The sequence below is a fragment of the Lathamus discolor genome, chromosome 3 (assembly GCF_037157495.1).
Source record: "Lathamus discolor isolate bLatDis1 chromosome 3, bLatDis1.hap1, whole genome shotgun sequence".
Lineage (NCBI taxonomy): Eukaryota > Metazoa > Chordata > Aves > Psittaciformes > Psittacidae > Lathamus > Lathamus discolor.
Genome location: NC_088886.1, coordinates 147088887 through 147113211, shown reverse-complemented (window position 1 = coordinate 147113211; position 24325 = coordinate 147088887). Strand labels below are relative to the sequence as shown.

Here is a 24325-nt window from a genome sequence, read left to right as displayed (position 1 = left end):
GTTTGCTTTTTGAGGGGTGATAGGCAGGTGCTGTGCACATCAGGTAATGCACCTTTGCAGTAGGAACTATGCCACAGTTATAGGATTTGCAGGAGAACTTTCTTAGAAAGGAATTCCTTCTTCAGCCTGGAGAAGAGAAGGCTCCTGAAGGGGAGACCTCAGAGCAGCTCCTGTGCCTAAAGGGGCTGCAGGAAACCTGGAGAGGGGCTTGGGACAAGGGCCTGTAGGGACAGGCCAAGGGGAATGGCTTGAACCTGCCCGAGGGGAGACTGAGATGAGCTCTTAGGCAGAAGCTCTTCCCTGTGAGGGTGCTGAGGCGCTGGCACAGGGTGCCCAGAGAAGCTGTGGCTGCCCCGTCCCTGGCAGTGCTCAAGGCCAGGTTGGACACAGAGGCTTGGAGCAAGCTGCTCCAGTGGAAGGGGTCCCTGCCTGTGGCAGGGGCTGGAGCTGGATGACTTTTAAGGCTCCTTCCAACCCAAACCATTCCAGCCTTCTGTGAATCCCATGCTGCCTTCCCACAGCTCTGTAGAACTCTCCCAGGGAAGGGCTGCTTTAAAGGCTTGTGGTGATGGCTGAAGGATGCAGTTTCAAGGCAAAGCTTTGGAGAGGGCTGGAGGAGCATGTGTTTGATATTAGATCATCAAGCCTTGTTTTGTGCTGTAGGCTCTTCAGGCCTATCTGCTCCTTCTCCCATGTAACTATTTTCAGTAGGGGAAAACTCAGGGTGCTGCTGCTGAGAACACTGGAGGGTGGATGCAAATGAGAGCCAAGCAAACTTGCAGCCTTATTTCCCTGTTACGCTCAAAAGATGTGGATGTAAGGAAAAGAATCCTAATGTCAGCCTTAGGGAAGCCATAGATTTGATGCTACAGCATGCACGTTCAAAACTTGGCCCTAATTTTCTGACCAGCGTAAAAACGCTTGTGCAGTGTCCTGGAATGAGAATTAACTTTGCACATAGGTTGTTTATGTGCTGTTGGGAGTGTTTTAACAGTTTAGACTGCTTGATTTTTGCATTGAAGCTGATGGGCGGACTCATGCCTCCGAATCCCACCTGTTCTCTGTTTGCTTTTGGGCACCATTTCAAACCCACACTGGAAAGAGTTTATAGGCAAACATTATAAAAAGTGACAGTCTTAAGTGCTGCTACATTCCAGTTTGGCAACACAAAGGCTTACCTGAAATAACTCACTATTTCCAAACATGACTTCATTATTTCATGACAACACTTTGCTGTGTCTTCCCTGATACTCTAGAGAGAAAGAAATGGAGGAGGATAATATCTACCAAATGCTAATACCTATTGGAAACTTCAGTATACTAGTGATTTTCTGTGGAAAAGGCATTTTTTCTTTGTAATTTTGAACTAAATTACTGCTCTTGAGTTGGGATTTGCATTTGTTTGAAAGACTCATTGTACATTTGGGGATAGGAGTTTTGAAAGAGATGGAATCAAGGATGGGAGGTAGAAAATTACCTTCTAATTGTATGTGAACAACTGAACTGCCCAGGAGGATGCAGCAACCTATGCGAGCATCCCGTGAGTTTCCTGGCCCTCTTTGGCAAAAACCTCTAATGCACTTAAAGGAGTGTTGAGTTATGTTCACCCATGGTGGAGTTTTACAAAGCTTAAACAAAGACAATTTTCAGACTCCAGGACATTGTTGGCGCAGGGTAAACTCCTTTAAAGACATTTGCTTTGCAGGTAGAGCGTTACAAAGAGTCTTAAAAACTTCAAAGTAATTTAACTGTTTGGCTTCAGCTCCCTCCTTTCTTTCTCTTTGTTTTAATTTGACAGAGGAATCCTACTTTAAAATAAAATCCCAAGCAGACTCAACTATACTCAATACTGTTACAAAATACATACAGAAAGGAACCCATGCTTAGGTTCCAAACAGCGTAGTGTAGTACTCAGTGAAGCACCTGCATTGCAGATCTGTGGCTTTGTGACTGTATCAGCAAGACTGTGTTAGTTTATAAGGAGTGTAAAGCTGTATTGGAGCTTGTCCTAGACTTTGAGATGGAACTTTGCATGCTAGAAAGTTTAGAGACCTTCTTATAAAACCTAAATCCAAGCATCTTTATGATCTCCGTAATTGGTCTCGTTTAGGTGGTTTTATGTACTTCTTCTGGTCACCATCTTGGTGTGATGAGTATGTCAAATCTGTTGTTTAAGAAAGCATGTTTTCTCTAGAGAAAAAGAAGCTGCTTGTTTTGCAAGGGCACATCCCTGGGTCTGTTTTTCACTCAAAGTCCCACTGAACTCCTTGAAATGACATAATTCCAGGATGAGTGGGAGAAGAAATCTGGCACGTTCAAGCATGTCAGCTTAACCCAATATTTAAATGCATGAGTGTCCCACTGAGGTGGCCACTTCTGGTACTTACAGAATCACGGGCTATCTCAAGTTGAAAGGTACTTATAGAATCACAGGCTATCTCAAGTTGGAAGGGACCCACAAGGATGATTGAGTCCAACTTACATGCTCCTTACAGGGCTACCCAAAACTAAACTACTGACAGAGCTTCAGCATTTCCAGACTCATGTCCACAGGGTAGCTCAGATGTGATGCTCGTTTGGGAGTTCTCTGTTGGAAGTGCGATACAAGAAATGACCAACGCCATGCCCTAAGGACAGGGCACATGACTTTCAGGGTTTCAGTATTCTTAGACTCAAGGTTTTGCACTGAAGAGTCACCTACTCTAATGCTCCCTCAGACTCCCAAACAGAAAGGTGTGTGTATATTTATATATGCACACAGTGGTGCCTGCATGGGAAGAAGGATGTGTGCTGGTGAGCAGCTCTCTGTGCGATGTGACCCTCCTCAGGAGCAAACAGAAGATGGTTTCATGCTTCTTTCCTCTATTTACTGTTCCTTGGTGAGGCCCAGAGGGAGGGGGATACTGTAGTTGTAGGGAGAAACCAGTTACAACAGCAGTACCTATATCTGGAGCATCCTGCTGTGGAGATGGTTCCTAGTGTCCGGGGCTGTGGTTCCCTCCCTCCTGCTAAGAGCCAGCCTTGGAAAAAGGGGTGATAAAGTTCTAGTAACTATAGGCGGATGTAGTTTTCCAAGGATGTTTTTTCTTTTGGAAAAAGACTGTGGTTTGACATTCTTCTTGTTATTTGGTTATAAAAGGGAACTGATGGATGAGCCATTTTATTCTGAACTTCTGAACATCTGAGGATGTGAAATAAGAAATGAAGCATGAGTTAAAGGAAAAAGTTAACTGTCACTGGGAGCAGAGCTGATGGTGTAGAAGGCAAAAGTAGAGACTTTGGGAAGGCTGCAGGGAATAAAATAAAGGGCATCATATATGCTGTGTATAGGAAATTATGTTTATTAGGTTAGTGAGGGGGAGCTTGGGCATTCTTGTCTTCCAACACAGCTCTTTTCAGGTTGAAAAAGAAAACAACAAACTTATAAAATCAGATGGGGAAAGGTTAGGTTTCAATTTGAATCGCAGACCCAAATGCTAAGATATAAACCTGAATTTGCTTCTTGACCTCCTCCTCCCTCCTACAAATTCCTCAAAACCCCAGGTTCAGCAGCGCTCATCTCCCTAGAGCTGCTCACAGTGGCTAGTGAGAAGGGTTGTGCCTTTGCGTGGCACTCGGGACAAGGCACATGTCGAGGCACCGATCAAAAGGGAATGAGCTTTGTTTGTGGTTAACTTCTTGACAATGAAGCTATTCCGTGCCTGTGAGTGGTTCAGTGCAGATTGCTGGGCTGATTTGGATGAAAGTTTTTTGTTTAACATAACTTGATTTCTGTGGATGAAAAGGGCCTTCACTGACTTGTGTTGGAAATTCTCTCCTTTCCTTTCTCTTCTTTTCCTCCTTTCCTCCCACCTTCGCAGAGCCGCCAACCAAATACCAAATCTCTCAGCCAGATGTATACTCAGCACTTCCAGGAGAGCCGCTTGAGTTGCGCTGTCAATTGAGAGACGCCGTCATGATCAGTTGGACTAAGGATGGGGTCCCTCTGGGGCCCGACAATAGGACAGTGATTATTGGGGAGTACTTACAAATTAAGGATGCTACACCCAGAGATTCGGGCCTCTATGCTTGCACTGCTGTTAGGACCCTAGACAGTGATACTCTGTACTTCATTGTAAATGTTACAGGTGAGTGAGTTAAACATAGGTTTTTGCATGTAGACGCTGTAAAATGTGATATAAAGACACGTTATGCTATAATGGGAAATAGCCCACTTGGGCACAGCAAGCTGAGCTGGGTTCTCTAGTTATTTAGGTATTTTCCTCCTTGTCCTGACTGTGAGATAAACTCTGTATTTCCTTTTATTTCACAGGATCTGTAGTGGGGGGTGTTGGAACTAGATGATCTTTTAAGGTTTTTTCCAACCCAAACCATTCTGTGAATCTATGATCAAAATGTGCTGAATAGCTCTCTGTTTTATGCCCCTATGACACGATGAAATTATACAGAGTTGTGGCGATGATAATGCCAGTAGAATGAATACAGGGTGTTTTGGCCCCCCTGCCCCCCCAACCCCCCCATCAGAAGAGGAAAAAGGGGTGTCCTTCATCCTTTAAGGATAAATAATTCTGGAGACCCTTAGTTCTTTTCAACTGAATGTCTAAGAAAAATAAGAATTAAAAGTAGAAAGAGATTTTTGGAGTCAGCAAGATCCCTATGGAAACTTTGCAGCATTTCAGGATTATTAGCTAGTTTTGTTAGAATTTTGTAAGAATAACACACATTTTGTGGCTGGATTTTCTTTTTCTGTAGCTTCTATACAACGTAACATCTGTTCTCCTGATAGATGATCTTAAGATGTAGCATATTGGTTTATTTGTCTGTAAAAAAAATATAGGCTGGTTTAAAGACTTGATTATTTTTAATGTGCAGATGCTCTTTCCTCTGGGGACGATGAAGATGACAACGATGGGTCCGAGGACTTTGTGAATGACAGCAACCAGATGAGTAAGTAACAGCCAACTGCCAGAAGTCACTAGCAAGATCCACGTGGAAAATAATGTCCCGTCTTTCGCACTCCTGCCTTCAGAGCTTCTTGATTCTTCACTGCATGGGCTGTCAAATAGCGGTTTCTTTGTCCTTCTCCATTTTCTGTTTCACATAATTCATATCTTGGAAAAAGAAAAAGAGAAATAAACTAATATTCTCCTAAACTTTACTGGTCTGTACTTTCTGTCTCCTTTCTTGCTAGCGTTTCTGCGGTTTCCTTTCTTCCTGAACTGAAGTTCAGTCTTTGTCTGGTTTAGACTCTCGCAGATGAACTAACTTCCCCTCAACCTAAGCTGAAATGTAACAGAAGAACCAAAGATCCGGCTCACTTTGTTAAAAGGTGGTATGGAAACTTTAAAAATTAAGTTGTAATGAGGCAAATCCTTCAATCCTTAATCTCGGCAGAAATCTCCCCTGGGAGAATGAGTTTGGAGACAATGAGGTTCTTTTGTCTGCAAAGGACCTCGAGGTTTGTGGCATAGAAAGCAATCCAGCACTAAACCCACATTTTGTGTTACTTATGTGTGATGAAAATGGGCTAAAAGAGTCTTAAACCTATCTGAATGTTAAACTTCAGTCCCTTTGGAGAATTTGGAAAGCTATTAATAGGCTCTAAATAGAACAGTTGCTAAGGAGAAAAAAAAGAAGGTAACATTCATATTGGTTCCTTATGCCCCTATGTGCTGCTGCAAAATCCCCTCAGTGACTGGTAGCTTGCTATCGCCTGTGCTTTGTAAAGTCAATAACACGCAGAACACAGAAATCCTTCATGAGAGATGTCAGCTAGTTACCAAACACAGTAGCCAGGTAGTATGTTTGCTCGTCAGCCTGATTAGTAACTGGCAGCTATACTGTATGCTTGAAGTGTGATAAAGTACAAGCCTGGCTTGAGCTCCCCTAGTTAGTTACTGTTGTATACGACCGCCCCTGGTCTGAAGCTGTGAAACATTAGATGCTATTTAAAATGATATAAGTCGTTAGCTGCCTGTTTGGCCCCTGCCATCTGTTAGTGTGATTAACCCCGTCTGATTCACAGGTGCAGCTTGAAGTGGCTGAGATTAGGCAGCTGGAGGCTGCTCTGACAAAGAATGCGGTGGCAAAGATAATTGGCGAGTTTGGGAAAGGGACACTGCTTTTAAAAGGAGTTGTCTACGCAAAACCCACCAGCCCAGGCAATGTTAGTGGTCCCCTGGAAAGGACTCGTGGATAGGAAGTCTTTTTAGGAGACATCCCTATGTCTATTACCACTTTAGAGCTTTTTTGGGGTTGGTCAGAAAAGGGCTTGCAATGTTCTCGGTGTGTTAGCAAAGACAATTGTGCTTCTAATCTGTGCTGATGCTTTGGTGATTTATTGTGAGCACAAATGCCTTTTGGAAGAGACAAAAATGAAAAGGACCTGATCTCAAGGCAGCTATGCTTTGTAAGATGGTTGCGCAACAGGGAGAAGTACCCAGTGGTCATAGTCATAGGGTTATAAAATGGTTTGGGTTGGAAGGGACCTTAAAGCTCATCCAACCCCCTGCCATGGGCAGGGACACCTTCCACTAGACCACAGTGGTTCAAGCCCCATTCAACCTGGCCTTGAACACTGGGGCATAGCATCAGCTTCTCTGGGCAGTGGCATCTTGTGTAACACTAGTGGCAGTCTTGTATTACGAGGTGTCTTTGTGAGCTACTGTTAATCAATCTTGGTTCAGGAGCTGGTGAAAGGCCACTGACAATATCCGTCTGTCGGGGAATGGAGTGTGCGCTTCCGCAGGGGTCAGTCACACTTTCGCTGCTCAAAGTGAAAGATGCCTCTAGAGAGTGAGCGCACAAGCGTTTCAGGTGGCAGGAAGAGTGCAAGCTCTTGCAGCGCAGAAGGGAGGAAACATCAAGAAGACAGACTGCTCCCGACCAGAGCGTTGCACAAACAAATCCTCATGCGATTGCTTTTTACAAGGTGCCCGCAAACTGCTGCGGCTTCTCACAGGCTGCAGATGGGTGCAGCCTTCCTCCTGATGTCTGAGAGCTCGATGGGAAGAGTTGGAACCAGAAGAATAAGCGTGGCACCACATCCCTGCAAGTAGTCTGCTTTCAATGAAAAGTTGCATCACAGTAACTCGGCTGGATTAAAGCAGCGTTGCTGAAAGAGGGTTGTGATTTGGCAAGATTGGAGCTGTATGAAAGTTAGGGGTGGGACTTGGTGTGGTGCTTTTGCAAACCACTGAAGTTTGTGCAACTAGCATCTTCTAAGAGTTCCTTCCCATCAGTGCTCCTCTTCTAGGCTTTATATTGCGTACAGAAGGCCACCTCTCATTTATGGCACTGTGTTGCAAGACAGATTAAAAGGCAAATAAGGAGTTCAGGGGTAGCCAAAGGTCCACCATGAGCGTGCCATGGGGCAGGCAGTGTTGTGTGATGCTCAAATGCCCCTTACCACATTCTCCTGCCTATGTGAGGCAGAGCCTGGGGAAGTCCACGATCTCACAAGAGCCCCTGGTTGCTGCTCTGTAAGAGAAGAAGACTTTAAGTGTTTCCTGAGCCGTGGTTTGAGCTTTGCAGATCTAAACCGATTTCACTGATAATTTACATACAAATTACAGCTGCGATCATTAAGGATAAGCAATGGAAATTGGCCCGGTTATGCCTTTACTGATGGAAACAAAAGGCCATAGTCTTCAAAGGTTGTTGCTATTTGATGAAACAATTCTGATAAAGTCCAGCTGTCCTGGCATGTTAATTATGATGTGATGAGGCAGGAAATGGCTGTAGTGCCTTCCACAGGAAACTGAACCTTGGCATTCTCATTCCTGCATATTTAAAGCAAACCTTTTTAGAGCGGTTTCATTTATGAGGGTAAGTATTCCTTTAAGCTTTTTTTCTTTGCCTCAGTTGCAGATATGTTTTTCAGAGACCAAGGTTTTCCAATGCAAGCAGAGAGGCTATGGAGGAGATCTAGTGTCGTTTTCAAGGCTGCCGAGAAAATACAACTGCCCTTGAAGTCAGTGGAGGCTGTAAGTGGCTCGGTAGCTGTGAGGAGCAATTCGTCCTCAGGAGAGGAGGGCACTCGTGTGTACACATGTGCCTTTGACCATTTGCCTTGTGTGTATTTATAAGCACAAGGCATGCATAGCAGATTTCACTCTGCGTTTGGTGTCCTTTTAGCTTGACAGATACTTTAACTGTCTGAAAAAAAGCACTGTGGTAGATTTGTTCCAGACTGCATCCTGAATAGCTTTTTATTACTTCCAGCTTTTGTTGAAGGGATTAGTGCTTGTGGGGAAGGTGCAGGATTGGTTCCACTGCAAAATAGTCCTCTCTTTCCACAAAAACGGGTTTGTTGGCAACTCGGGTTTTCCCCTTTGTTGCCCTAAAGAGGTGCCTTAGCTTGGTTTTGGAGGGCCACCTCCAAGGACCTTGATCTGGGACTTGTTTTTGCAAAGCTAAGGGCTGCTCATCCTCAGTTCCTGCTGTCAGCAGTGGAGGATAATACATTGTTGGTACTTGTTGCCTCATCTTGTTAAAAGGTAGGCCTAATTTAAGGGATTTCTATAATCTTGACTTGGTGCTGGCAAGGCAACAGCTCATGATGTGGTCCACTGAGATCCACCAACAGTGATTTATTCCGGAGACCCCTGGATAGCCCTGGAGATGCTGCTATTCTGCCTTAAATTCTAGTCAGGCGACTGGAAGCTTTAGGACTTTTTTCCTTATCGCCCTTTAAACAATTTCTTCTGGGCCAAGCAATGGTAAATTGGCACCAAGAACAAAAAGTATCTAAATGCAATCCACATGCTGTTCTTTTCATGCCTTGAAGACTTTCAGAAGGGATGAAACAAGGTTCAAATTCATCAAATCCTGTAGAGTGGAAACCCACTCAAGGGAGCAGCAAAAATAGGATGTTGCCTAGAAAGTGTGTCTTAATTAAAGGTCAAATACAACAGGACTTAAAACCATTGGAGGGGGTTGGTGTGGTCGTTTCAGGTGTGCTATTGCCTGGTCGAGGAGCTCGTAGGGCAGGCTTGGAGCTGACTGCTGTAGTATTCCTTTGTATCAGATAAGTCCAAGTGAAAATTAAAGAGTCCTGAAGTGAAGCAGTCCCCTGGGCAGCCTAATTTCAATTTCACATGCAGGAGATTTGCCTGATTAGATATAATGTATTTGCAGTGGAGTGCAGTGTGGGTCAGCAGGATATTTTCTCCACTAATGAGAGCTCCAAAAGCAATCAGGAATTCCCACCCGTTCCCCTGCTGCTTGTTACTGCTATGGGCTGGAGTCTGCACTGTTGTAACTGTGAACTTTTAACAGTGGTGCTACCTACTTCCACCTGTCCTGTTAGCAAAGCTGCGATGAGGTGGGCGCAGGCTGTGAGAGAAGCTGGCACTATTATCTATTAATCTATTACCTAATAGATAGATTATCTGTCTATTAATGATCTATCATCATTAACTATGTTCGTTATTGGTTTTAGGGAATCTGGATGTTTTTCCTCTCAGGACAAATAAAAGCAGTAAAAGGTGCCTTTAGGTTATGCTAATTTAATCTATAAAGAGAAATGCTGTGCGTTAATCACTGTATAAAAGCACAAAATGAGGGCGAGCGTTACGGTTTGCGGATGTTGCTGCCTTTCTCTCTTTTCCCTTCAAACACACTGAGGAGCTGCCAATATACGTTGCTACTACCTAGTGAAAAATGGTAGGATGTCTTGAAGCGTTTTCAACATGTGATGTCCGCATGTTTTCCTTCAAGCTCCCCTGTAATTCGGGAGCATTGCAGATTATGCTGAGGATTGTGTGAGGGGAAGCTTTCCAAGCAGAGTCGTTTCAGCCCGGGGAGTTTCCTTTCCCCTTCTCTCCCTGGCACAGAACTGAGCTGCTTCTCTTTGTTCCTCCCTGCATCCTCCTGGCTTCTTCTCTGCTCTCACCTCTTCCAGAGAGCAAAGTTTTTTCTCCCTGTGCATTTGTCAGATATGACTCTTATTGGAGCACTCCTCTTCCAGGAGCAGTTTTTTAAAGGGTGAGGGTTGATGGAAGAGGGTTATATACAAGAAAACCCGAGGATGAGCTGCACTATAATGCAGCAGAAACCTGGCTACACGAAGCAGTCTGGTTTGGGGAACTGTTGGTAGCTGGATCCTGACCAACTCTGATGCCGTGTTGGAAGCGTCTCCAGAGCTTGGTCCATCCTGCAGAACAGCATCACCATGGGTGAGCTGTGGAACCTGTGCTTCAGAGGCTGTGCTTGCCAGTGACTGTACCCAGGCTCTTTGTGCTCTATACGTGTGGGAGGGGGTGTGTGTGACAGACGTGATGAGAAGTGACCATGCTGGCTGAGAAACTGCTGGGTCAGCGTTATCTTTTTAGGGTGAAATCTGGGCGCTCTGCTCCGAGGTACCAATATAACTGGTTTGGGTGGTTGATTGGCTTTGACCTGCCACAGTTTACTTTGGCTTTGTGGGAGCTGTGGGTAGGGCACAGTAGTGGTCACCTTGCATTGCCTTGTGCAAGAGTTTTAGCAGTCCAGAGAAAATAATCCTTTTAATATATCGGTACCAACATGTAATTCCCCCTTTTCCTGGTATACTTGTAATGTAATTAGGTCTTTGCGTGTGGTAGTTAATTCCTTTGGTTGGCTTTGTTTAAAGTCTTCTGTTGTTTTAATGTGATCCTGGTTTTAGCAAATAATGTTAACAGTGATTTTCCTTGCAGCCCTAATTCGCTTCAGTCTGTGTAACAAGTCCTTAGTATTGCAGTTCAGTTTTCAATAGTTACCGGATTTTCTACTTTGATTACATGCACAAATTTGCTTTGCTTTTCTACTTCATTAATTTTAACACTAATTGCCACTTCAGGGGCGGGGGCGGGGGGGGGGAAGTCCAACCCACTTATCGTTCTTAGCATCATTATAAGACTTGCTTTTAGAATGTTTCCTTTATACTGAGACGTTGTTAAAGGGTTTATTCCTGTATTTTCTATCCAGCTGTATTTTTATTTAGAGAGGGGGGTAGCAGGATTTCTGAGTTTGCACTGATTGTAGGAACTGCTATAAATATTTGAGGAACGGAAGAGTTTATTTATAGTGGAGTGTTAGGCTGCTAATGAAGGAAATGAAACAGGGCTCAGAGAAATGGACTTATTTTTCTGGACCCCTCTGGTCCTAAAAATTCCACACTAATCTGATTTGCTTCAGGAAAACTCCATTGTAAAAGAAATTAATGTTTCCTACTATTAAACAGATCCTGAATCTTTAACTTTTAAAAATACCTGTTATGGTGAGACAACTGAAGCAATGCCTTGAAGACAGTGCAATGTAGCCAAAGTGGTGCATGGATCCAGAGCATGGGATAACCTTGTATATGGATGTATCTATCCAGATTTGCTTCCTGGGGGGTTAAACCAGATGGGTAGTTGTACATTTTGTTCTGCTGTGTTTCCTGTGCTGGTACAGGACAAGTGATTGAGAACTTGGTTGAAAGGGGGTTTTTCCCATGTATTCCTTGGGCTCCTCGTGTGGGCACATACAGGGCCAGGGCATGGCAAGCAGTGAGTGAGTGAGCCAGGAGAGCCTTGCTAGGAGCCACTAAAAGTGATCACTTCAGTAAATATAGGCTGAGAGAAGTATTCATTTTATGCCTTGGTGTGGGTCTTGTTCAATTTGGGCTTTGACAGGTTCACGAGAGTGGGAAATCCCGGCAAACATGATAAATGCTGTTACTGAGTTTTCCTGATCCATGTGTGCTCATTTTCTTCCTCCTTGGTTAAGATTTCAGAAACACATTCCATTTGTAAATATATTTCAGTGGTTTCTGTGACAGTAACAACACAGTTCGCCTTGCCATCGTACAGTGTAAGTTTTAGCATGCTGCCAGGCAGGTAGCCATGTTTATCCCCCTTCTAACACATGGAGAGAGGTTAAGGCTGATGCTTCCAACAGCCCTTCTGACTCGATCTGTCTGGCTTTGCTGCTGAAGTCAAAGAATTCAAAGTTTGCTGAGCGCTCACGGTAACTCAACTTGAAGTCAAGTATCTCGTCATTTGAGTCACTGAAAACTCAGTCCCTCTGTCTTACTTGGCACACACAAACCAAAGGATATCTGTGGTTAATTATTGGGATTTAGTCATAAATGATATACTCAAAGCTGCAGACTGAGCCATTTGCAAAACTGGTCCACACTTGCAGAATATGACTTCCAGTCATGTACTCAAACCATGCTTAAAACAAATACATGCAACTCTTTATGTCTTTATGGAAGGGGTTGGAAAGGGAGCTCAGTTTCCAAGTAGTGATGTTTCTGGGTGTATTTCCTTGTAACAGGGGCACCCTACTGGACACATACGGACAAAATGGAGAAAAGACTTCATGCGGTGCCAGCGGCGAACACCGTCAAGTTTCGTTGTCCGGCGATGGGAAACCCAACACCGACCATGCGATGGCTGAAAAATGGGAAAGAGTTTAAACAAGAGCATCGCATTGGTGGATATAAGGTAAGAACTCATAATGGGGTTTTGCAATTTCTCTTATTGACCAAGGCTGTGAAAAAAAACAAAACCAAAACTGAACTTGAAGTCAACAGAAAACTTGGATCAAATGTAGAAGCGAAAAAAAAGAGTAATTGTTTTCTTCTGGGGACGGGTGGGTGGTTTCTTTGGCAGTTACTGAGCATTAATTCTCTCTCTATATATAACTTTTGTCAAAATCAGGCTTCTGGCATAGCAGTGCAGCTAAGAATTATATATAGAGACTTATTTGGAAAGCTGAAGACTGACTTTGCAAAGTGGAGTAAGACTGTTTTGCTCTATTCATTTTTGACTGCTTTGTTAAAAACGTGACCATCCGCACTGGTGATAGTAAGCAGTTTAATAAAGGAAGGGTTGTAAGTCAAAAGTTGTTATTTTCTATAGAGTTTATGGTCTGTGAAACTGAAATGGGAAGCAGAATTTGAGGGGAAAGTAACAGCAATTACTTAGCAAGGGTTTGTTTGAATTTTAAGCAGCTTAGATTAGATGTTTCATTCTAAATTGGTGGTTACTGATTAAGAGAGAGGTTTAGGGAGGCCATCTCGCTCTGTGGGTTAGTGCATGGACCTTTAACCCCCCGGTATCTGCCTAGGTCAGGTCAGAAGTCAGGATTCGGTCATCTCATCCCACTCCTTGCACAGAATGGGAGTGTGTGACTTTGATGGCAAATAGCTGTTCAAGCACTACCCTTGCCATCCTGCCCTGCATTTCTGGGTTACCTTAACTTCTTGGGCAGATCTTCTGCCAGTGGCTTCCTCACATACCCGACACCTCAGAACTTCTCTCCAAAGACAAGAAGTTATGAGTTAGTCGCTTTGTGTCACGCTACAAGCCCCAACCTAGAACTTGTTCAGAGCAATTTCTAATGCTAATTAAGACAGAATTTAACTGACTTTGTCCAGATGACACAGTAAGCTCAAGACTGAGTCTTGGGTACCTCACTGCTGCCTTACCCCAGTAACTGCAGTATCTTTGGGGTGCCACATTTTGTGATGCCCCGATGGAGCCAGGGTGTATATTTCTTCATGTGCTGTTGACTCAGATCCTGCTTGGTTCTAAAACCCTAAGTTTTCCAGTGCAGAGGAGGAGAAGCCGTAGTCTCCTTTCCTCTCTAGCTGGATTTACTGTTGAAAGTGTCAATTTTTCCAACATTTGTGTTAGCACAGAGTGGAGCCCAGAAAATCTCCCTGCATGAACACTAATTATCTAACTAGACTTTTCCATCTATGTTTGCTTACACCATAAATTACTGTTGCTTATGAGTGTACACCTGGCAACACCTTCTGCCTTTCATAACGCTGCGGAGTGTTAACGAATTGGCTACAATTCAGTGCTTTTCACCTTTCTCAGTGCTTTTTTAAAACCAAAAAGAAAGCAATTAAAAAACAACCCAAACACCAACCCCAAACTAATCCTGTCTTGGAAAATAATAGTAACTGTTTCAGTACTAACTGGGGCATTATTTAAACCCTTTATATCTCACAAAGGGGAAATGGAGATATCATCCTTGAAAATCATGCAGGAAAATGTGTATTAGAGAAGGCAAGGATGAAGATACCTGATGTCTGGTTTGGGAGGGTGATCTTTGATGGGGTAAATCAGCCCTTGCGGGACTCTGTGCTGCCACTGCAAGCTTGTGTTAGGATTCTGAGTGAGCTCATTTAGACCTGTGCCTATTAAGTGCCACAAGTTAGATTTTTGCTCGTGTGTGTTAAATGTATACAATTTCCTAGGTATGTATGTACTCTGGGAGGAAACCACAGATGCCTATTTCTAAAGCCAGCTGGATCAGCGAAGTGTGTGCCTGTAATTCTCAATCATAACTTCTTACCTCTCTTTAGTCTGAGGCAAATAAAGAAGGGGCACAGCTGTGGATTTTAGACTTTCTTGTTGCTCAGAAATACGTCAAATGTTAAATGATCTGGTAGCATTTACTTAGAGAATCATAGAATCAACTAGGCTGGAAAAGACCTTTAAGATCATCAAGTCCAAACTAATCATTGCCATTCTGCTCACCAAATCTATGTATATTCTGGTTTCTATTGGTGGTTTAAGTAACCATCTTTTTTAAGAGGGAAGCTTGTTTTCAGGGAATGGGTATTAAAGAATGAGGCCTCCAGAGCTTCTGGAGTCTGTGTTCTCTTGTTGTAGAGGGGCAGGTTGAGGTCGTTGTGGGTTTATCCGAAATTATCATGGAATAAAGAGAGAATTGTATTTTCTTGTATTGCATGTCTTTACTGACAAACTTGTAATGAAGGAATCCTCAGAACTGGTTTGTTTTCAGCCAGATATCATAGCAACTCAAGATAATTCTTGTATGATAGCTTGTCTTGAATCTGAGCATTGCTACGTGTAAAGCATTTCTGTTGGAACTCTCCGTAACACTTTGAGCAAATAGAATAGCTGGAACCAACCTTGGCCATATCTGCCATCACCAGCTGATGTAACACCAGCTGTCCTTTTCGGAAGAGGCAATCATCCCTTGAAGACTTTAAGAGCAACGTAAAAATAAGGAAAGCATTAAGATTTCCACTAATCCTGCAGCCACCTCTCTCCTGCTGCCTTGAGCTAAGAAATCTCTTCTTTGTATGCTCTTTATCACAATCAGATAGTGGCCTGTAGCACTTTGTCCTTCAGACTGGGGAATATCTTGAGTCAATTTGCACTCAGTCAGCCTAGCAGGAGGGTGTATGTGCTGGCCAAGATAGCTTCCAGAGTGAAATTCCTCCCCTGTGACTAATTCTGGGTGGTGAATTTCAAATTTGAACCTTCAATGATTTTTCAAGGTATACACAAAATTCTGACAAAAAAATCAATTATTGGATGTCTAAATCCTTTATAGTTGTGTTTTTATATCTGCCTCTAAAGTGATGATAGCTCTTGCTTGTGCAGTTAAAGGCATTTTATAATTTCTTTGAGTGAATAATCTACATCCTCTGTGACAGACCACAGGAGCCTTTACTTTTCTATACACCACCCGGAAAGCAAATGTACTTCTATCAGTTGGTACGGTTTAAGCATTAACAGGTGTGTGTTTTCACATATGCATTTTGATAAAGTTCATCACTACAGTTGTCTTAAACACATTTAGATTCAGACAGGTAAATACAGAGTAAAGAAAGAGTTCTGACTCTATAGGAACTGTAAAAGCCTATGGCTTTTGCATGGACGTTCTGCATTTGTTCTCTCTGCCTGAGCTGATTTTGTGGGGAATCACATTTTTACACGATCGTAGAATGGTTTGTGTTGGGAGGGCCTTAAAGCTCATCCAGTTCCAACCCCTGGCCATGGGCAGGGACACCTTCCACTGGAGCAGCTTGCTCCAAGCCCCTGTGTCCAACCTGGCCTTGAGCACTGCCAGGGATGGGGCAGCCACAGCTTCTCTGGGCACCCTGTGCCAGCACCTCACTACTTTCACAGGAAATAATTCCCCTATGTCAAGAAGAGGCAATGGTAAATAGAGAGGGATACTCTGAAGACCAGGTAATGGAGTAGATTCTCCAGGATTTTGAAAAGAACTCGATTTAAGGTTTCTGGGAATAAAATAGTAGAAATAATAGCTGGCAAGGAGCTAGTCAGGTTGAAGAACTGAAAGGTTTTTGAATGTGTCTGTAGACTCATCCTTTTGTGGACCCTGTAGGCCTGCCGAGGATACTCCTGCTTTCAGCGGCTTGTTGCTGCTCTCGTGTTTTTTTTTCCCAGTGGATTAGTGCATGCGAGCTCCCTATTATGTTCTGTCTGCCAGATAAGCTCAAGTCATCTAGTTAAACAGCTTAAATGGACCCTGTTGGTATTATCCCTGGAAACTTATTAGGGAATATTTGGAGAGCTGTAGCACTGGTGTCTTCAGTTAGAAGGGCCCTAGTGAGCAACCAGGAGGGAGCTAATGGCTTTAACCTGCATTACCAAAGAGACCATCTATTTGCAATTTCAGTCATAACAGTGGGGTTGGTTTTGTTTTGTTTGGCAGTCCTGGGTTAATGGACTTGGACTTGATGATGTTAAAGGTCTTTTCCAAACTAGGTGTTTCTATGATTCTGTGATTTTGGTGCTGGTTGTCTGTAATGGCTCTAGTTTTACTCCCCAAGGACAGGCTTCGTTGGGGCTAGGGAGTGACAACACGTTACTTGAAAAGACTATGTTAACAAAGACTGTATGATCATGGTGTTGGTTGCAAGGGATGTGGCACGACCATTGCATGTCTGAGAATGAAAGGTTGAATTTGGAGTCTTCAATGGGAGAAGATGTTGTCATCCACAGCAAAGGGGACTTTTTCTGGCCATTCAATGCTGCACTTGTAACCAGAAAGTGCTAAGCCAACAAGCTGGATCTAGTTGAATCCAGATCCATGTCATAAATCCATTTATGTGACAATATGTCTTATGTGCTTTGGGCCTCTACAGCAGTTGTTTAGCTTAAACTGAAGAGTCTCAAGCTGTCGTTTTACGATAAAGATATTATCTCCTCTTATTGGAGTTACAAGAAGGGAAATTGCACAAATACTTTTTGATATTGCCATCCAGTATATCCGCTTGTGGGTGTAAGTTAGTTATGTTTTCTTATTGGATGCTAAACAATTTCTTGTGTTTTCCTATCAAACTAATTAGTTACAGCTTGTTTGGAATTTTTATGCTGCTTTAACTTCCATGCAGCCATGATTTGTTCTTCCTGTTTTGCAGTCAGATTAGTTAAAAACCCTTGCTCTGATTCTGAGAAGCGTGATGTAACTTGTAGTGTCAAAAAGTTCAGGTCACTTTGACCAAATCTCCATCAAAATAGCTTGCAAGGAAGTAAAATAGTAAAATTATGTAGCTGTTGTATTTGTTATATTCCAGTGGTTTACGGCAGTAATTCTTCCTGACCCAAACTTTGACTTTCAAGGTTGCATAGCAGAATAACAGCACAGTAACACTAAAACTCTTTCTAGCTTTATAAAATTGCTTTGTAGTTCTTGATAGTGTGGAAAGAAAATAAATCAATACAGCATAACTGGACAATAATAATATAATGTAGCTAAAGAGCTAATTAATAGCTGGAGGCACTATGAAAACCAGGAGCCCCTTACAGAGAGGACTCTTCTTCCAAGATCGGAACTGAAACCATTTTTCCTCCAGCAAGTATGAGGGCTAAGCTCTTTGGACTGGGGATAGGGCCCTGTGCAGCCTTTTCCTGCTGGATAGGGACCTCCACAATAGTCATTCACGAAGCAGGATTTCAGACCTATAGTTGTAATGATGTTTTAAGAAGGTATAGTTACTGGAAGTGTTGCTGGTCCATAAATTCTTCTGGTGTACTGCGCTGAATTGCTACTTTCCATTTTGCTGATTAAAATGACTGTACCAGATTGGATTTTATTCCATTCACTAAACTAAAGTACTTTGCAGTTTCAAAGTTGTATGTTACGGCTACTTTATGTTAAGATTTTTGAGTGCTTTGTCAAAAATGTAATGCTAAAACAAGGGATTAGTGGATAGCCAGCAAAAGGTCATTTTGGGAGCCAATTTATGATGCAGGAAATATATATGTGTACCGGATGACTCTATATCCTTCCAGTATTGGGCTGGATCCTATTTTCTGCAAGACCAGTGCCAATGCTCCTGTTGAGTTTAAATGGGAACAGAATCAGCACCTTTAATACATGCTGTCTGAGAAGGATTGTATGCAATAAATGTATATCCTTATTCTCTGTTTCCATGAGGATTTTCTTCAGGCATTTTTCTGGAAGCAGCATCTTAATTTCTTTTGCTGCCCTGGGGTACCACGAGAGAGGTGTTGCCACTCCTCTGTCTGTGGGAGGGATCCCAAACATTGCCCTTTGGTACTTCGTTTCTCCAAAACCCTTGCTGAGCTACTAGAAAGACAGAGATTTGATGTTAGGGGATAATATCCATCCTGTATTGCTGGTGGGTAGTTAATATTATCAGATGATTGTTTTGAGACGGATGGGAAATGTCCTGAGGGTATGAATTCACTTTAGAGTGGATTGAGAGGTAAAGCCTGGTAAGATGACTGCTGCTAATTGGAGCCATCCTTTTAAGCCTGGTAGGACTGAGTATGCATCGAGGTCTGCAGTGCTCAGATCAGGGACAAGGTGAATTTATAGCAGAATGTGTGAAAGCTTTCACTGCTGCAGCTGTCCTGTACCAGACCAGGCATAGCTAAAGTATTTCACTGTCCAGAACAGTCAGATGAGCACAGAATAGGTTCTTAATCATGGATTACAAAAGGTTAACTGTTCAGGAAACAGATCTTTTGGAGGGGACAGAGGGTGAGACTATGCAGTGAAGTCACCAGTCTCTCTGGTTACAACCCACCAGGTCCGCAACCAGCACTGGAGTCTCATCATGGAGAGTGTGGTCCCGTCTGACAAGGGAAATTATACGTGCATAGTGGAAAACCAGTACGGATCCATCAACCACACTTACCATCTCGACGTTGTTGGTAAGTAAAGCTCTGTCGCGTGTAACGCTATGTTTTAACTTAATGAGTTTCTCCGTTAAAACGTTTAGAACTAAGCTGATACGTTTCGCATTCATTTTGAAGATGATTTTGCAGTAGTCTGAAGATTTCACTACATAACCAAGTGGTACATAAGGATATGTTCATCTGCCTCCTGTCTGTAGGACTAATCTACTCGTACCTTGCAAAGGTGTAATGTCCATGTGTACAAGTGAATTCTTGTTTGTGTGATCCACCTACAAGCTTACCATGACAACCAAATAGTAAATACTGATGCAGTTTTAATCATTAGTGTTACAATTGGGTTACTACTTGTACAATTGTCCTAACACAGATTTTAATAACTGCAGTCGAAAACTATCGAGGGATCCTTTAGATTGCTGTTGTTAGAGCCGAAATGATTTTTCTTACAATGAGAAGATAGATATTGACTTTGGTGAAGCTAATGCTGATCTGGAGCTTCAGGAAAGGTGCTTTGCACTCACACCGGTATAACAGAGATCTGACCATAGCCTGTTGTGAGGGCTCTGAGCAGTTCCTGAAACACAAATGACAAAAGTAATGAAGAAGTTTATGATTTGTCCTCAGGTAAAACACAACTGTGTGAATTCTTAGTAGTAGCAAAGCTGTGATTCAGCAGGACTATTAAGCACATGCTTAATAATGTTAACTTAATAATACTGAAATCCTGGTGGACTTTAATAAGGCTTACGCGTATTTATTTAAGTGCTCAGTTACATTACGGTTTGAGATCTTAGGATCCAGTTCTGTTCTATTCACCCCTGCTCTTGCTGATTAGCCTGGATGGGTGTGAGCAGTTTTATTGACTCTGAAGGCATCTCTGTCCAAAAGTAATCAGTTTGGTTGTTACTGTAGGACCTTCTGATAGTACTTTTAAAAGTGGCTTCTCATTTTGTCTGAGACCACTCAAATCTGCAGGAACTCCCAAATCCAAAATAAAGCAGGTGCCAGCTTTTCAGGCAGCAAGAAAGGAAAAAATCCCCATGGAATTTCCAATGAGAATTCCCCATGGAATTACCATGAGAGCTCATCTGCTCCTCTTCGTGGAGCAGAGGAGGAAAAAGATAACTTTGTGATGCCATCAGGCTGAAGCTCTACCACCAGCCCTCAAACGTTTAAGCCTTCAAAGCCAGTCTGTGAACCACCCACTTGGTTTTAGGTAGTCAACACTGAAAGCAGTGAGGATTTTTATAGCCTTGGCAACATTTTTGTCATCCATGGTGAGCTATGGGTATTGTTGAGGTGAACCAAGCAAAGCCATTTTGTTTGAACACTTGTTTAAACAAAGTTTATGGAGGGTGCAGCAGCAACGGCTGTCGGAGGTGGTAGTAAATTGTGTTCTGTTGCCTCCGTCCTCTGCTGACCACCTTGCTGGAGGCAATGGGCTGCTCGCATGAGCTTGCTTTAAACTTGACTTAAAGCCTGGCCCAGGAAGTGTATAAGATGATGATGAGTTGTGGCATTTTTGAGTTGTTTTGGGTTTCATTTTTCTTAATCCTTTAGGAAACATAGATTAACTCAAGTTGCTTAAAACTCTTTTTTAAGAGGTGACATAGAAGGAAAAAGGCACTCTTGCGATATTGGGAGTTTTCCTTGCTGAAAGGAAGCTGCTTAAAAATTCCCCTTCCCTCCTCTGTCCCCTGCTCCTTTTCCTCATTACTGCCCCAGCTCCAATCTGGCATGTTTCACACTGACCATAAATCTCTTCACCCATTTTTTTCTAGCAAATGTGTTCCTGGATGATGTGGTCACTTGAGCAAATATTTGTCAGAAGCCCTCTCACCTCCTCTCCCCCTTTGAGCCTTTTGAATGTCTTACATTGAGGAATATTATGCAGAAGTTTATTTTTCCTGGCAGTAAATTATAGGGACCTGCATGAATGAATGGAATGGTAATAAGGATTATGTCATTTATTTAAATGTCTGTTCCTTTCCTATAGAGAGGCAGAAAAGTAAATAATGAGGTTTTTCAAAACTGACTAGTGATCTGAGGTGCTGGGTACCAGGCTGATGGCACCCAAAGGAGTCTTGATTTCCCCTGGGGGAATAATGAGCATTTTCTGATGCTGAGACCCTGTGAGATACGAAACCAGAAGTCCGAAAGTGATTTTTGCAAGTCACAACCTGCATTTTGGAGTTCTGTGTAATCATTTTCCTTGCTTTTTGCATTTAATTTCATGAGTTCAAGAGTGTAAACTAAAATATCTGTGCTCAATTCACTGTGAGTCTCTTGAGAGATACTGCACTGGGACTTTAACCTGAAAGGGGGGTTGATGCTAGAGAGCTCAGCCACTGCTGTGTAACTGAAAGCTTGTAATAATCATGGAGGTTGGGCATAAAACTGCTGAAGCAGTAAATTAAGGCTGGCCAGAAGGGGAAACTCTGACAGTTTTTCTAGTTAAGACAGTTCTACAGAAATTTATTTTGTCTCTTTTTCTGTTTTCATATAAATTTCCAGTTCCCACAGGGTTGCGGAGAGTTATAGATGTTTGTTTAGAGGCAATTGCGTATGTAGACTGCATCTTACAAACTTCAGGTCGTAATTTTGAGGCAAGTTCTGTGTGGAAGACTGTCAGTTGAAAGCCTCTGAAATTGCTTTTCCTATATGGTTTAACTGGTTCCAGAGTTGATTAAGTGTAAGTAATAGCAAATGGTATTAAATATGGCAACATATTACACTAACATGAGCATCTGACTATATGCTGTAATGTAGAGAACCCTCTGATTATGTCACAGATTTGGGAGGTATCCCAGCAAAAAGCGTGCCAAATAATGACACAATGCTGGTTAGGAATAGGCCAATAACTTTCCAAACCTTGAACTCTTCTGACAATTAAAAACGTGGAGCCAGCAGGGCTGAGTAGTTTTCAGTCAGAATGTAGGTGTGAAGTATTCTCGTTTTTACCTTGTAATTACTTGCAAGAACCCTCTTAAAATAGTCAACTGGGCTCAGATGGTCTCATTCAAATTTACAAACCTGGCAACACCACTGAGCTGAATTTTTTACAATGGGAGTAGAAAATACCAAAGAAAAAAGCAGCAAGTTGTTGGCAGCCTCTCTGTATTGCACAGGATACTCGTGCACATTGACAATATTAACGGGGAATTGTCCATTCGAGTTGGCCAGGATAGTCTGTGTTGGACAAAGTTACTCTTTACATGTTTGGGATACCCCAATCCACTGCCTTTTCATTTCTCCTCCTCCATTTCTAAACAGAGACTTAAGAAGGCTGACTGCAGGAGTTTGCCCAGGGATACAAACGGGTTAGATGCAGTAGTGGCAAATGGTGGCTATACAAAGCTATGTTAGGATCCTGTAGAAAGGAGACGAGTTGATTTTAACTTCTTATTGGAGTCCTACCCGAAGGCTTCAATTACTATCAAATACTTACTGTCCAAGGCAACGTGACAATGCACAGTAATTGCTTACAACTGAAATGTGGAGAGGCTGGGAGAAGGAAATGTCACTGTCCATTTTATAGATGAAAACCTGAGCTGTGGAGCGATAAAATTTCTTGCCCTGGGTCACACAGGAAGCTGGTGGCAGAGCCAAAAAGTAAAGCTGGTACTTGAATCCTAATCCAGGACCTTAATTAAAAGAATGTTCTTTCTCTTGCACAGTTTAGCCCATCAGCTGAAGTGCCTTTGTATTCTTTTGTATTTAACAGTAGGTAGAAACTTGCATTTTGTAGTAAGCTTACTAATCAAGTAACTCCTTTCTCATTAAACATATATAAAGTCATGCAGTCTTAAGGGAGAATGAATGAAAACGATGTGGTTTTCACTTACGAGTTGTATTGTAGTGAATCCGGGTTGTAGGAAGCAACGTGGGAATGCAGCCATTGAGACTTGTATATAATTAGATCACTCTTGGATTGCAATTATCGCTAGAGTACAGTTTCAGCAGCGGCAGTTCTGTTTAAGCATGGAAGTAACTAATTGAATTTATATTTTAACAGCAAAAGAAAAAGATTAGCCTTTGAACAGCCCTAGTGCAGGTAGCCATTTCTGTCCTATTTAATGTCGTCATCCAGGGAAACAAAAGATGGTTTGGTTTCAGCTGAAGTTTGGCACTACCCCATTTACTAGGTTTCATAAGGGGCTGCTATAGCAGAACACCTCTTCCAACAATGTATAAGAAGACTGCTGTTTACTGTAAAAATGAGCATTACGTGTCACAAATATATAGCTTTAGAAAGGTCCATTTGCAGCCAGTTTAGCTGTACTTTGGCCAGTTTCTAATTTGCCTAATAGCACTGCCTTTGGCTCTCGGTTACTGAGGAGTGAACTCCAGAGGTGGCCACGCAGTTGTCCCTTACCAGTAATTCGTATTTTCATATGAAAACAGTGTGAGAACAACTTCTCATCCAGGGAGCATTTTAAATGACTCAGTTTAAAGCGCGTGCCCCAGAAATCTCATGTATGAGTGGTTTTACTGATGGGTGTGCAGGAAAATGCTTTTATTCTGAACTCCTGGAGGTTTTAGAGGGCTGGGGGGGGGGGTGTGTGTGTGTGTGAATTTTACTCCTGCTTTTTACAGCATGTTGTTAAAAAAGATCTGATTAAAATGGAATCAACTTTTTTGCTATTGGTGGTTCGCTGCTTATATTTCCCTCAGTTTAGGCAGAAGAAAGAACTTTGCCTTTGTTTCTAGTCAGTTTTATTTTTGGATTCTCATGTGCTCTCAGTCTCTAGCTGCGAACATGGCACGGACACATATTTTTCTGTTAAAGACATGTTTCCATTTTGTCATTCCCGGATTCATAAAAACATATGCATTGTTATTTGCTTTGTGCCGAGGCTTGTTTTGTCAAAATAAAGCTCAGAAGTAGCTTGTCTGAACTATAGTATGTCCCTTAATTTGCAAAGAATTATATTTAGGATTCAGGTTACTATGAAAAAGGAACTGACATCAACTAAATACATGCCTTGGACGTTGCATCACTGATGTCTGGCAGGAGTGAAGTGTAGGTATTACAACCAAGCCTAAACTTGTATTTTTGGCAGATGTGCTTGTAGTTGTTGACTACTTCTTTACATGGACAAGCTTTGGCTTGATGTCTTCACCCAGGTGCTTGCGGCAAAGGACATGATGAGACAGGGGCTGAAAGCATGAAGGAATCTGTACTGATGCTTGCCCTCAGGGGTTTGGTTAGGCCGAGAGGGAAGACGACTTTATTTAATGTACTGATAAGCCCAAGTGTGGACTTTACACCTGGCACTAGGCTTTTGGCAAGGTGTGTGCACCTGAGAAGAAATTACACAGATTGTTTAGTGCTGGAGGCTGTGCGGTTTGCTCCTGCAAACAAAGACCACAGTGTGATGGTTCAGCTAAGGGAAAAGGCAAGCGTACATTTC

At 42.6% G+C, this 24325-nt stretch overlaps 1 protein-coding gene across 9 annotated transcripts in view; it reads left to right on the top strand.

Annotated features, from left to right (window-relative positions):
- FGFR2 (fibroblast growth factor receptor 2) overlaps positions 1 to 24325 on the top strand; it is an 86356-nt gene that overhangs the window by 16337 nt on the left and 45694 nt on the right. For 7 of the 9 annotated variants that reach the window (XM_065672400.1, XM_065672399.1, XM_065672402.1 and 4 more), the window contains 4 exons: positions 3861 to 4127; positions 4873 to 4947; positions 12286 to 12455; positions 18806 to 18929. In XM_065672400.1, the coding sequence (XP_065528472.1) occupies positions 3861 to 4127; positions 4873 to 4947; positions 12286 to 12455; positions 18806 to 18929 (636 nt within the window). The remainder of the gene's footprint in view (positions 1 to 3860; positions 4128 to 4872; positions 4948 to 12285; positions 12456 to 18805; positions 18930 to 24325) is intronic. The other 2 variants (XM_065672403.1, XM_065672401.1) reach the window with 1 other exon arrangement.